The 13171-nt window shown below is 44.8% G+C and overlaps 1 protein-coding gene, 1 long non-coding RNA gene and 2 pseudogenes across 3 annotated transcripts in view; 1 reads left to right on the top strand and 3 right to left on the bottom strand.

The window, feature by feature from the left end:
• Positions 1-13171, top strand: part of LOC129387536 (uncharacterized) — a 60205-nt gene that overhangs the window by 35923 nt on the left and 11111 nt on the right. The window contains exons 1-2 of one of the 2 annotated variants that reach the window (XR_008614700.2): positions 5283-5509; positions 8864-8964. This is a non-coding gene — a long non-coding RNA (uncharacterized lncRNA). Of the gene's footprint in view, positions 1-5282; positions 5510-8863; positions 8965-13171 lie in introns of those variants that run through there. The other variant, XR_008614701.2, reaches the window with a different exon arrangement.
• On the bottom strand, positions 281-5023 carry LOC126542145 (uncharacterized). The gene is made up of 2 exons (XM_050189107.3): positions 4734-5023; positions 281-3177 (listed from the first exon to the last, which is right to left on the bottom strand). Exon 2 carries the CDS (start codon positions 2982-2984, stop codon positions 1764-1766), a length of 1221 nt encoding a protein of 406 aa, XP_050045064.1. The 5' UTR covers positions 2985-3177; positions 4734-5023; the 3' UTR covers positions 281-1763.
• On the bottom strand, positions 5517-7129 carry LOC126542257 (uncharacterized; annotated as a pseudogene).
• On the bottom strand, positions 7125-8803 carry LOC126541227 (uncharacterized; annotated as a pseudogene).

Below are 13171 nucleotides of genomic sequence, written 5' to 3'. Positions count from 1 at the left end.
AAAGTGCGTAGAATGAAGTTGAAGTGTAGAAAAGAAATGGGGAGACAGTGAAAGAGAAGGTAGGAGCACTGTTGTAGATTATTCTTCGAAGGCTACTCTTCCAAAAGAAAAAAAGAAAAATATTAAATGTGTAAGGAAGCATTGCCAATTGTTATTATGCCTACTCAAGTAAGAGATGCACCATAAGGGATGCAATATAAAACTGATCTGATATGTAGAGTGGCCTAAAGCTTTCTGCATAGTCTTTACAATCATTATGACACTGTCTGCTGCAGCCAAATATGCAGAAGTTTTAATTGAGTGCTCATGACCAGAGCAACTTATCCAGACTGCACACAATACCACTGCATATGCCCTCTATTTTGGTAATCTGAAAAAGTTTATTCAGATGGGCAATAAGAACATCACATGGAACACAAAATCTAGATAGAATTATGAGGCATTCCACAGTGCGGGACTCAGTAATATTTTTGACCACCTCGGGTTTTGTGATGTGCACTTAAATTCAACTACACACTTTTTTTTTTCATTTCACCACCACTGAAATGCAGCCACCTTTGCTGGGATTGAACCCGCAAGCTCGTGCTCAACAGTGCAACATCATAACTACTGCGCTACTGAGTGTTTACACAAATTTATAAGTAGCAAAACACATTGGAGGCTTTTGCACACTGAAACACTACACACCATCCAATGCACTTCCTTACATCTATGTACAGACATACTTACCAGCGGCTCATATGACAAGCATGGAGGCGTGCTCTAACACACTACCATCCAACAGCTGCCACATACCAGAGATGACCACTGGGTCTGTACGTATTTCCACAGAACACTTACCAGCAGCTCATACAACAAGCATGGAGGCATCTCTCGTGCTCTAACACACATACCATCCAGCTGTGACATATGGCTGCACACCACAGACAAAAACAGACGGGCTAATCATCAGAGACCACATGTCATGATTTGTTAACATGTGAGCCCTCAACCTGCTTCAATAAGGCATGACAGCACAGCACTACTGCACCACTTCTCTCTTCCTAACTGCACTGGAGGCTTGTTACCAGTAATCGTGCCCTGCTGACATGGTTATCTCTTGTTTCTATGTTGCTGTCCCTAAGCTGTTATTTAAGGACTTCCTTTTGAGCTTCAGTGGGCCTTGAAAGGCTAGATGATGGCTGCGACAATCTAGGGTTTTTTGTAGAGTGAAATCTTAACAGGTGCACAACTTTTTTGTTGGCTGGTTCATTTGAATGGTCTGGCATCTTTCTTTTTGGGTCACTTTCACTTTCAACAAGCATGAAAACTGGCTCAAACAAATTGTTTGCCTTCTCAGCCACACCCTCAGAGACTTCACCATCTGATATTGCCTGTCTGACCGAGTCCATTTTTGCTCTTAAGAGTGCTGAGCTTTACACTGCTTTGGCTGCTTCCAGCTTTGTTATACTCTGTACAATGTGCAATGCCCGACTTGCCTCACATGCTTCTTCGGGTGAGCTCTCATGGGCCTTGTTGCTGCTAGTTGGATTAGCGATGACCACACAATGAATGTGCTTGCACACTGTAAAGTGTATAAGATGGTCATAGCAAGTGCACATGTAAGTATGCACACACACTGCACATTCCTTACACCTCAAAGGACAGCAAGCACCATCTCCCACTTTTGACACTTTATATGAGAGCCCTTTAATAGACTGAGATGGCACAGTCTATATGCCATCTTCATTTAATTTGGCACAGCCATCTTCATTTAATTTGGCTCAAGCTGCCATTTCACTGCCAGACCTGTGGTTCTTCTGAATTCTGCTCAGCTTCTTACCCTTTGCCCCTTTCATCATCTGGATAGCCCTTTTCATTAAAAAATGATTTGTCAAGTCCATGAGGGCAGAAATAAGTTTGTCACCATGCTTATTCTGTTTTCTCTCCAGCATAGTATGCTTTAACGTCCTGCGCTTGCTCTGAAGGTGCATGTTAGTGTTGACAGCTGCTCTAGTCCTAAAGCAATAGGCCCACTCTTGCGGCCTAACTGCATAGTGGTCATTGAAGTACTTCAGGAAGTCCCTCAGTTTTTCTTCCTCACTAGAAAGGAATTGCTTAAAATAATCTTCAAATGCCTTTTCCGCGAGGAACTCTAAGAGTAGCCACACACTATGGTAAACATGTGGCCTTAGCTGTTTCTCTACACACTCGAGTATCTTCTTACGCCAATTGTTATCCACATGCCAGGCACTGAGAAGTTTCTGTTTTGCGGCACCCATGACCATGGACCATGCTTTGTAGAATTGCGACGCATCATCAGATATCAATGTCTTAGCAGCCACTTTTTTGGCCATGGCCGACTCCAGATATTTGAAGAATGCTGTCAAAGTTTGCTCGTTCATCCGGTTGCAGATGAAATAAGCTATAGCTACACCTGATCCTATTTTATCTAGCACCAGAAGAGTGGTCAGCTCAAACTGGTACTCTGTAGTTCGATGTGTGGAGTCAAGACATACAGTACCTGCAGGGCCCAATTTTTCTAGTAGCTCCTTCTGAGACTCTGTCATCAGAACAAGAGCAAAGTCTGCTGAAGGAAATGTACCACTTGGGTCCACTGCACCTTGTGCCTTGTACAGGCGGACAAGTGTTTCACCTTTTTCTTTCATCACAAGCACCCACATGTCTACACTGATAGCGTCATTAGTGTGACAATGTTCAGGAGCAGCAATGTTAAACTGCTGTTTGATGTTATGCAGGGTTGAGCACTCTGCCAAGTGCACGGGCCTCAGCTTGGATGCCACAGATGTTCTTACTCGCTTTAGAATGGTTTTCATGGGCACACCCCTTTCTAGGTTCTCTGCTACGCTGGCCTTTTCCTTGTCACTCATTCTCAAGTGCTGAATTTCTGGTTTATGACCGTAATGGTTTCTTTGATACCTGACTTTTATGGTGGTGCCTTCAGGTGTCGGACGGTAATTGTGACGGTAATAAATGAAAGACATATCTTACCAGACCTACAGCTCCCCTGACTTTTCTCCCGACGGTCACTATGACCTTCCTTTTTCCTTGCCTCGCCTGATCTATTACAGTAATAGTGGATCCTTGTTTCTCTACTGGCCAGCTTTTTGGGGTCCCTGGGCAAAATGAACCAGCAGTTCTGGCTACCCTCTTCTTCTGCTTTCCATTCATGAAATTCTGTAATAAAAGCACAAAATAGCATTAGATAGTGACAAGTACTATTGGGAGAGAGATGCAAACAAAAATAATCACTCTGAAGGCTTTGGACACGGGCTAATGTAGCATTTATTTTACTCCCTCACCTTCAACTCGACTGTGTCATGAGGTCACCCTTGATATTGCTCAAATTTATGTTAAAATTGAATTTCAAATGCAATGCGCCATAACTTCAAAAAATTTATGCTATTAGTTTTGTTTTAATAAGAAACAAATATGAAACTTAAGCATGATCTATGCTCACTCCTTCCTCAATATTGAATCAGACTGTACATTCATAGCAATGCTGTTACGATAAGACAAAGACGAACTGAGAGCACATTGTGCAAGCTACGCCCCAGAACAGTGTGAATCCCTTCTCTCAGTTTCTTCTTGAAAAGCTCCTTTTCAAGAAGAGCTTGATTTTTTACTGTAGTGTTCCATCGTCACGTGGTTATGATCTGGCTTGGGCATGCGCCTGGTTCGAAGAGGCAGCATTATGTGTGATTTCAATAAACCAGTTGCTAGTCTGCGTTCGTCCTGTCTTCTTCTACGTTGGTGTCTTTTCTCAAGCGCAGTTTAAGTTCACAAAAAGATGTCTTACCAAGTAGCCTCCTAACACACTCTTCTTAAAGAAAAAAGGATTGCGCGTGCGTCAAAGTTCGCTCTACTTTATGAAATCTACAACCAGAGTCCTTCTATTGAGGGACTGTGGTATACTACTAAAGAATTTTCCCAAAGTATGCCGGGAGACTAAGCCGCTGACAGCCGCAATTGCAAGTGTGGTCGTGGACCTACGTCGGCTTGCGTTCGGACCTATTGCGGCCTGCACTGAGGCGAAGACTACACCACGCACGCAAGTAGCGCAGAGCAACGTCAGAACGCAGAGCAAACCCCTCCTCTCGTTTAAGTAAAAAAAAAAAAAGGGGGGGGGGGGTTGCGCGAGCGTCACATTTCGCTCTATTCTATGAAATGTACTGCTAAAGAGTTTGCCCACAATACGCTGTGAAACCATCCCGGCGACATCCGCAAATTCATGTATGGTACCGGTTCTGCGTCTCTGCCGCATTTCAACGTGCACTGATGCGAAGACTAGGCCACGCACGTATGTGGCACAGAGCAACGTCAGAACGCAAAACAGCTTACTCCTGTCGCTTAAAAAAATAAGATGTACAAACGTCAAATTTCACTCCACTTGCTGTGCAGGAAAGCAGACAATGCCAAACGTATGTCATGTAGCGCATCGCTGGGAGCGCGCACACATGACTATACTATAGATGGATAAACAAACAAATTATATTTAACGAGGATACAAACTTCAAAATACCCCAAGGAAATAAATTAGGCACCTGCGCAAAAGCTGCTCTTCACGAAACAGATAGAGAAAGAGAAAACAAAGGCCCGCAAAGCATAAACAACTGCCTTTTTGGAGGCACACTGCGCAACAAGAAATTAAAAAAAGTCCAAGATATAATATTGCGTTTAAACGTCATTTGCTCACGATGACTGAGAATAAACTTAATAAAACTGTTCCTCACCCTTATTGTTCCGGAACACCAGGTGCACGTAATCAGCCTCGAAGTTGTGCGCAGCGATCTGGTGCACCGAATACTTCTCCATTGTAGGCAGGGAAGTGCCACATACGTCGCATTTCATCAATTTCTTGACATCCACGGCCATTTTGTGAACGTTCCTGATGTGTTGCAGCATGTTCTTCCTCTGTATGAATAGTTTGCTGCAAAATTCGCAGCGACGATCGTCATCGCCGATGGCAGCTCGATCACAGACGTGCGCCATTCCGACATTGCACGCACTAGGGTTGTATAATCCGGCAGCAATACAGGGAAGAAACCTCCCCAATCACGTGACACACTAGGTATTCAGTGGCCCCATAGGGACAGTTGGAAACCAACTTAGGGAACTAACATCCGGGAACGCAGGGTCACGTGGATGCTGCCTTCTATTGTTCACCGGCCTCAGCCGGCCTGCGGGGAAACGCATGTGTGTGCTCGGGTACGTGGTGTCGCAACGCACCAAACGCCTGCTGACGCAGGCGCCCTTGCGGGGCTGGGCCCGTGGTCTCTCGTCAAGCCATTGGTCGAGCGCGCGCCAGCCTAGTAATCGTCACTTCCTCCGCAACAGGAAGTGGGTCGGCTGCGAGCGCCGTCTCTCCGCGACTACCCTGAACTACGGGAACCTCAGCTCCAATGGGAAGACTAGAGACGCGGCAGGCATCTAGTAAAGGAGGCATTGATGTAACACTGTTTTCTAAAGTTAACAAGTGATTAGCCGCCTATCTGCAACATGAAGCTACGTAAGAAAATTTGATTTATGTCGTGCCATTTTACGCGCGCTTCTCGTTGGTGGAATATTGACCAGGGACAATGATCTAAGAAAAAAATAGAGTAAAATAAACCACGTTTATTAACTGCGTGGCGCGAAGAATGACCAATGCACTTAATTCTAGGTAAATCAAAGGATACAGAAACGTATATATTCACGACATATATGCAAGAGAAGAAAATATCAAATATTCTAAATGCACTAATTGAAAAAGTGAAAACTCCCAACCGGAATAAGGGTGTTTGCAGTAACAAACGCACTTATTCGTGAATACTGCACATAAAACTCTCATTCGCAGAAATAATATCCCTAGCAGACAAAAACAGCTATTGTATATATATATATATATATATTATTGTCATCGATTTACTGTCCGACATCCAGAAAAAGCTGAACTGAAACACAAATGTCCGTGGAATATTTTAAAGCCATGGAAATCACGTGCATCTTCTGACTTTTAAAAGCTGCGCCATTTTGCGTCGCTCCTCTTTCGACCTGCTGACACCTTTAATCAAAAAGTGCAACCGCGTAACAACATAGAATTTTACTATGTTAGCTTTGACTGTTTCTGCGTGTTCAATGCAACCAAGAGTCTTTTCCTTAACCCTGACGAGTGACAACACATCCAGAATGGTGTTTGCATGAGGCTGATTTGAACTGAAGCAGCCTGTGAATACGTCCTCCAAATAGTTTACAAATTCAAAGAGCTCCTCAGAGGGACAGAGCAATCCCCTCTTACCGCATGACGCTGAAAATTCTGAAAACGAATGCGTTTCGCCTTCTTACGCTGGTACGAGCAGCAGCACGCAGCACGTGTCACAGCCTGATTTTCTCACGCACTTTCTTGCGACATACCCTGCCATGTGATAAACAAGGCGCGCTTCGCTGGTTTTCTTTGCTAAACTAGAATGCTCAACGGGAAAGGCACTGTATTTCTGGCTCACAGCTATTTCTAGCTCGTCAAGGTTTCCTTGTGAGATATATTCATCAAGAGTTGCTCGCAAATCTTTTGAGTGGGATGAACTGGCAGCATTGGTATCTAGAGAGCACCGTCAGTACAGTGGGCTCAAGCTTAGTTCCTGTCACCGGTTTTGCTAAGCATAAGCAGTTGCCTGTTATTAAGAATTACTCCGGAGTTGGGTGGTCATTACAACCAGATGATTGGCGTGCAATGCCAAATAATTTCTCAATAGGATATTGACTTAAATGCGCTGTCATCAAGCAGCGGAACTGGAGTTCATTGGTCAAATATTCGAGTAAGGACAGCACACTGGACACTCTGAACCCCACAGCTGTCGATTTGCTGAGGAATCCGCCGCCGCCAGCGATGAGCCGTTCCCACTTGCCGATGTACTCTAGGAAGCTTGACAGGTGAGCGATGCCAGTATAATTGGGCCACAATGCTTCAGCCTTGAGGCAAGATGTCATCACTTTGATCAGTTGATTGATCATTCTGCGATAATAAGAAAATGCAATCGAAAAAATTATCACGACGACGTTAATGGACCTATTATACCGTTACGGACGCTTTCATTTGTTTTCTATCAAAAATGGGGACCGAAATTGCACAGCGATGACAAGTAAACGCAATGATAGCATTGTTTTACTTTCACATACTAACACAGACAGGCGCATGACCTGTCCTGCTCATTCTAGGTTCAAATGTACAGTGACAAAATGCAAGTATTAACACTAGCAAATAATGAGGGCTTCGCAGTATCATAAGGTATGGCTACAAATAGGAGCTCTTGCGTCTCGACTAAATGCCCAAGACTATTCTAATGCACCCTAGTCTCGACAACGAGTAATGGAAGGCGTGCATGAGGCAGGTGAAGTACGGAAAAGCACCATGCTGGGTGCCGGGAGCAAATCTGTGACAGCACCGACATTTAATGGCTCCTGGATTAGGCGACTCACTTCATAATTAGAGAAATTATGACAGCAAAAAAAAAATGAGGATATCGCACCGAAAGCACAGCTAAAGACAGCTTAACCACCCATTTTCTGACGCATGTTCGTTTTAGTTTTTTTATCTATTTTGGAGTCCTTGCATGGTGCAGTTGTATTTCACAGCACTGACAGCATACATTTACCGAAGTGTTCACTTTGATACCTGAAGTATGACTCTGTACCATCCAGGGACCCCTTTCCGTAGCTTGTCTCGATGAGATCTTTGTAATGACGGAGGCTATGCAACACGTAATCGGCGAACAACTGAAACACGAGGGAGACTCGCATCTTCTCAAAAGAACTTGGTTCAAGACGGTTGGTGGTCGATTCAGGCATTGCTTTCAACATGATATTGTCTTTGATGTAGTTGTAAGCTTTACGGACAAAATACGTGGACATCTGCGAAATGAAACAAACACTGTAATGACAGGCCTGCATAACATGGCAGTATCAAAGCTTACCAAAGCGTAGAGTACAGAATCTTACCCGCCCCTCTGGCGTGTTGAAGCCACCTTTCAGCAATGAGTTGCAGGGACTTTTCAGGAGATGTGGGAAGTCCAACAATATATGCAGGCTTCTTTTTGAATCTGCAGGGTGATTCAGCTTGCACATGACATTATTTGCAGTTCCTTGAATGCCCATTATTGTCCACATTCGACGGTTCCACGAGGCTCCATCACACGTTACGAAATCCACAGAGTCCTGTCTTCTCCACAAAAATTATGACTTCAATGAGTATTTAGCACAAGAGGCTACCCTTAACATATCCGTGTGTTGCAAACGCTCCTATGATTTGCGATAATTCTCCGGTAAACGGCACGAACATAACAACCATGCCGTGGTCACAGGGCAGGTTGGCATCTTGGGGCGGAGTAAAGGGACCCAAGTCTACGACGACTCGCAGTTTCCCGGATTGTTCAACAGAAAGGTATTCTGACAGCTTCATCTCATTGAACAAGAGACTCCCGTGACACCTGCAGTTATCCATTATCCTTGTCTTTTCTTTCATCGCTTTTAGCATTTTCTTGCTGAAGCCAAATCCACATTTGTAAGAACTTGTGTATTTCTTTATGGTGGAGTGGCTAGGAAGGATAAGAATGTTGTTAATTCTCGGGTGTCTGTAAAGCCTTGTGCTTATTTTCATTTTCATTAAGATGCATTCCAGCATCCACTTGCTAGTAAAGTGCATTCCTTTGGTCCCTTTTCTCTTCTCTGCTGCAAAGCAGTGACGCATAGCCTCTTATTGTTTAGGGGATAGCGTTGACATTTTTTCTGCCAAGAGTTCCTCTTTAATTGTGGCGTTTCTGATCTTCATGGCTGCAACCCGACCCTTCAAGCTCAGGAAGTTCTCAGATAAACGTCTGTGTTTTTGCAGCGACAATCTCAACTTCTGAGAAGCTGTCCTGAACGGTTTGCGATGGTGCTGCTGTAACCGCAACAGACATAACCTGGACGCCCTGGACAGCAAAGCCTTTTGTAAGTCCAGGCACAAGATGCATGGTGTCCCTGGGAAATAACACCATTTATAATTAAACGAGAGGAAGTGGTAGTGGTTGAAGATGAGTTCGAAGAACAGTATAGAGTGAAATAAAAAAAAAATACTGAGAAATGCCGAGATTAATTCTCTACTAATGCATAAGCATTCTTTGGCTCGGCTGCTACTTCAGTTTTGCTTACTTATTTAGCTAACTTATGCATGTCTACCAATCACTACCATGCAATCATCTGCTATTACACTATTATAACGATTAAATGTGTTAACTTCGTTATTTTCCTTTTTCGCTACGACCTCGACGTGGTGGCGGCGACGTAGCCAGTTTTTTTCGAATGCTACCGATAATCTATTATTATATTATTACAATGATTACTTGTGTTAAGTTCTTTATTTTTCCTTTCTGTTACGGCCTTGATGTGGCGACGTAATCATATAAACAGTATTTTTTTCTAACGCTGCATATCGCATACTGTTACACTATTATAACGATTACATATGTTAACTTGATCAATTACGCATCTATTTTGTAGATATAAGTCATCACGGGACGGACAGATTTTGCTGGGGTACTTGCCAAAAAATGCATGCTTACGCATTAATACATCTTTGCTATTCGCCTATGCACATTAATGCTGAAGGCGGCAGCAGAAAGGATAAATTAATAAATAAACAAATGCCTAGAAAATAGCACGTCCTTGCATCCTGCCCGCTGACATAATCATAGTACTCTTGAGAAGTGTCGATAAATTATTGTTGAATTATTGGTGATTCCACGTTAACATTCAACTGCCAAACTAAACATATTATTTCTACCACTGCTTAGCAGATGCAATATCTGCCCTATTTTTCTCACAGGAAAATGTATTGCTCACAGCGAAATGATGGTACTTCAATAAATTATAATGTAAATAAATATGTCGATCGCTTAAAACTTGCTGCAAGCCCTGTGCATTTCTTGTTGTGGAAAGCATTGCCAACTAGAGTAATTTGGCTTTGAAGGGCACTCGTCAAGTCTTCTGTCGTCAGTGCAGTGGAGGACATTGCACCAGGGCATTTCAGAAGGTCAGAAGCAGAATATATAGCTCTATCTGCTTCTGAAACCGTCCTTACATTTCCTTCAGCAACCATTTTCCCGATCAGAAATGTCTTGAATGAAGCTTCTTGAGCCTCGCTGACAGAGAAAATCACTGACAGCTCTCAGAGATGACAGTACCAGATGAGGTGACAGTACCAGATGAGGTGTATGCACTATCTGTAATTCAGATAGTGCATACACAATGCTTTCGAATGATGGGAATCTATGTTTGGACCAATATTCTGACGGAGTGGTTAAGTTCAGAATGTTCTCAGAGTCGATGTTTGGTGCCATATATTCCATCACCTCCGGCAGGTGATGGAATCAGGACCCATGCACCATCACATTTTTTTTTTCTTTTTGCTGCTCAGTTTGCTTTCTGCGAATGCCTCTCGTTTTGTAGGCCCATGTCAACATGGTACCTTCGTGCTCACGTATTTCGGAACATTGAGAAGGATTGTAGGCACTGCATCACTCTTTAGCATCGGAGTGCCCCGTGGAATCCTCACCTCTCTGCTGTCCACAATATGCACATAGTCACGGAGAATATGCCACTCCTTGAAGTGCAGCTCACCCACGGAACAGTTCTCGTGAAGGGGCTTGTCCAGGCGATGAAGATTTTTTCCCCAGACTTTCCTGCGTTCTTTATCTTTAGGCACACTAAACAAAGACAGTTTTGTTGCACTTTGGCACCGGGATAACCTGTACAACATCCAGGAGTGTAGCAGTGCCACTGCCTGCCTTTTGGCATGGTGGTGCCTTGAAACCTGCAACATCTACTGAAAACTGCAGAGGTTCTTGCACCTTTGCTGGAGGAGGTGCATGGAGCAATCTCCCGGCAAATCTAGCTTTGTAAAAGTCACGCCGATAACTGCTGCGCTCGAGCGCCTCCTTTTATCGTGGGCGGATGAACATGAATGTGGACACCTTTGCTGCTCTTTATACCGGGGGAGGCTGCTAATCGGAAATGTAGAGTACGGATTGAATTTTAGACTCTATACCGCTAGTATTGCTAAGCTATCCGACCTAGGCGTGCCGCAAAGCGGGCAATTTCTAACAGTGACAGGAAACAAAGCTAGGAGTGTGCAAACATTCGAGATTTCGAATAAAACGACGCGCGCGCAGCTTACTGCTTTTCAAGATGAATCCGCTGTGTACGCACGTGCATGGCTGGTGACTCGATCCAGAGGGCTCATATTCTCATTGCCACCCGCCTGGGAAGCTAAAGGTTTCTTCGGAGAGCGTTGGGGCCCTGTGCAAAGGACCGTGCCGAGAGGAGATGCCCACTCAGTGAGCGCGCACGGCAGCTTCGAACAACCGCCTGTGGCATATGGAGGTCTTATCAAGGATAAAACTACAGTGTACTAAAATTCTAATACACTCTAGATCGAGCCAGCCCAAGGTGAACCAATAGACTTTCCGAGAGAAGGAATCAAGGTAATTATTGAACGCTGATGTGCACAGCAGTGTTAGAGAAAAGATATTACCTATGTACTTAGACTGAATCGGGGAGAGCGGGAAGTCTTTCTCTGTGGATTGTCTGGTGATCTCCTTCAATGTGCCAGCAGGCGAGAATTGGTATGTATTTGCTATTTGACTTCAGGGTTCACATTATCCGGGAGTTCCCCACTGCGGCGTGCCTCAGAATCAGATCATGGTTTTGGGACATAAAGCAAGGTCGATCCAAATAGGTCGCAAAGCTTCGAGCGAAAGGCGGTTCAGCGGGTTCATGGTTCAGCTACATCAGCAAGGGTGGTTATGGGAGCAGCGATAGAAGCGAGACTATGTTTGGAGGGAACAAACATTGTGAAAGAAAAAAAAAAGCATTTTGCGTGACGAGTAAAGAAAAGACAAATCTATTATATCATTACCAATAACTACCTTCTTTTGGAGCCCATCGTAAGAGGGGGCGTTGACGCCGCTATCGCCTGCAAAGCAATGCAGCTCTTGAAGTGTACAGAAAGGCGCGCTTTCAAAGTTCAGCTGTTACGATAGCTGCATGCATTGTAATCGGAGTTCCATGCGGGTTTTGGTATTTTATGATGGCAGCCGCTGAAGTATTCAGCCGTAACAGGTGCATTACTAGGGAGGTTTAGCTTGTCCGGTATTCGGGTAAACGCAAGCGGACGGGGCGTCGGGGCGGAGGTGTTAACAGGAACGGCTTGCATGGTGCGGCCACCTGGTGGCGCAGAGCTCAAACAGACAGAAACAACTAAAGTTCCAGTAAGCAAGTGTATTTTACTTTGCTGTCGGTGTAAATTTTTGGGCAGCAACACGATAAGGCCAGCGCCGAAAATTTACACTAGCAGCAAAGTAGAATACACCTGATTAAGGCAATATTAGCTGTTTTTGGTCTGTTTGAGCTCTGCACCACCAGGTGGCTGCACCATGCAGGCCACTCCCGTTTACGCCTCCGCTCCAACGCCCCATCTGCCTGCGTTTACCCGAATACCAGACAAGCTAAACCTCTCTATTAACTAAGTGTTCATCGCAGAAGTTCGGGACATGACCCGGCGTGCAGCACGCGTGAGGCACAGAGCCCGCGAGCGATGCTATGCCGACGCTGCTGCAAGTTCCACTGGGTTCGCAATACAGGGTACGAATTAAAGGGACACTAAAGGTTAACATTAAGTCAACGTGGACCGTTGAAATACCATTCCAGAAACCTCGAAACGCTTGTTTCATGCGAAGAAGAGACTTATTTTTAGAGAAAATGCGTTCTGAAGCGTCCGCGCGTACCTCTAGCGCAGTTCAAATCACCCGCCCTCCGACCGAGGAGTGGTGACGTGGTCTCATAGTGACGTATGGTGACGTTGCGCCGTCGGTGAGTATAAAACGGCGCCCGCAGACGGCGCGACGGCTTTTCCGCGCAAAACGCAAACGCGCGGCCAGAAACAGAGCCAAGACAGAGCCGACAGCAGCGCGAATAAAGCGGAACTATATGGTTACAGTGGTTCTAGGCACTGTACTATGGTGGCTAGCGGAAGGGAAAGCGCGCGACGATAAGCTGGTTCTTTATTTTATGATGCCAACTTTGACGCTCGTTGCAATGGACGACCCTGACAACGCGATGCTGGGCTCGACTTCAGCGATTTAAGCACTGATGAACGTGA

Source organism: Dermacentor andersoni, chromosome 3 (assembly GCF_023375885.2).
Source record: "Dermacentor andersoni chromosome 3, qqDerAnde1_hic_scaffold, whole genome shotgun sequence".
Taxonomy (NCBI): domain Eukaryota; kingdom Metazoa; phylum Arthropoda; class Arachnida; order Ixodida; family Ixodidae; genus Dermacentor; species Dermacentor andersoni.
The sequence above is the reverse complement of the archived record's forward strand: the minus strand, read 5'-3'. Positions and strand labels throughout refer to the sequence as shown.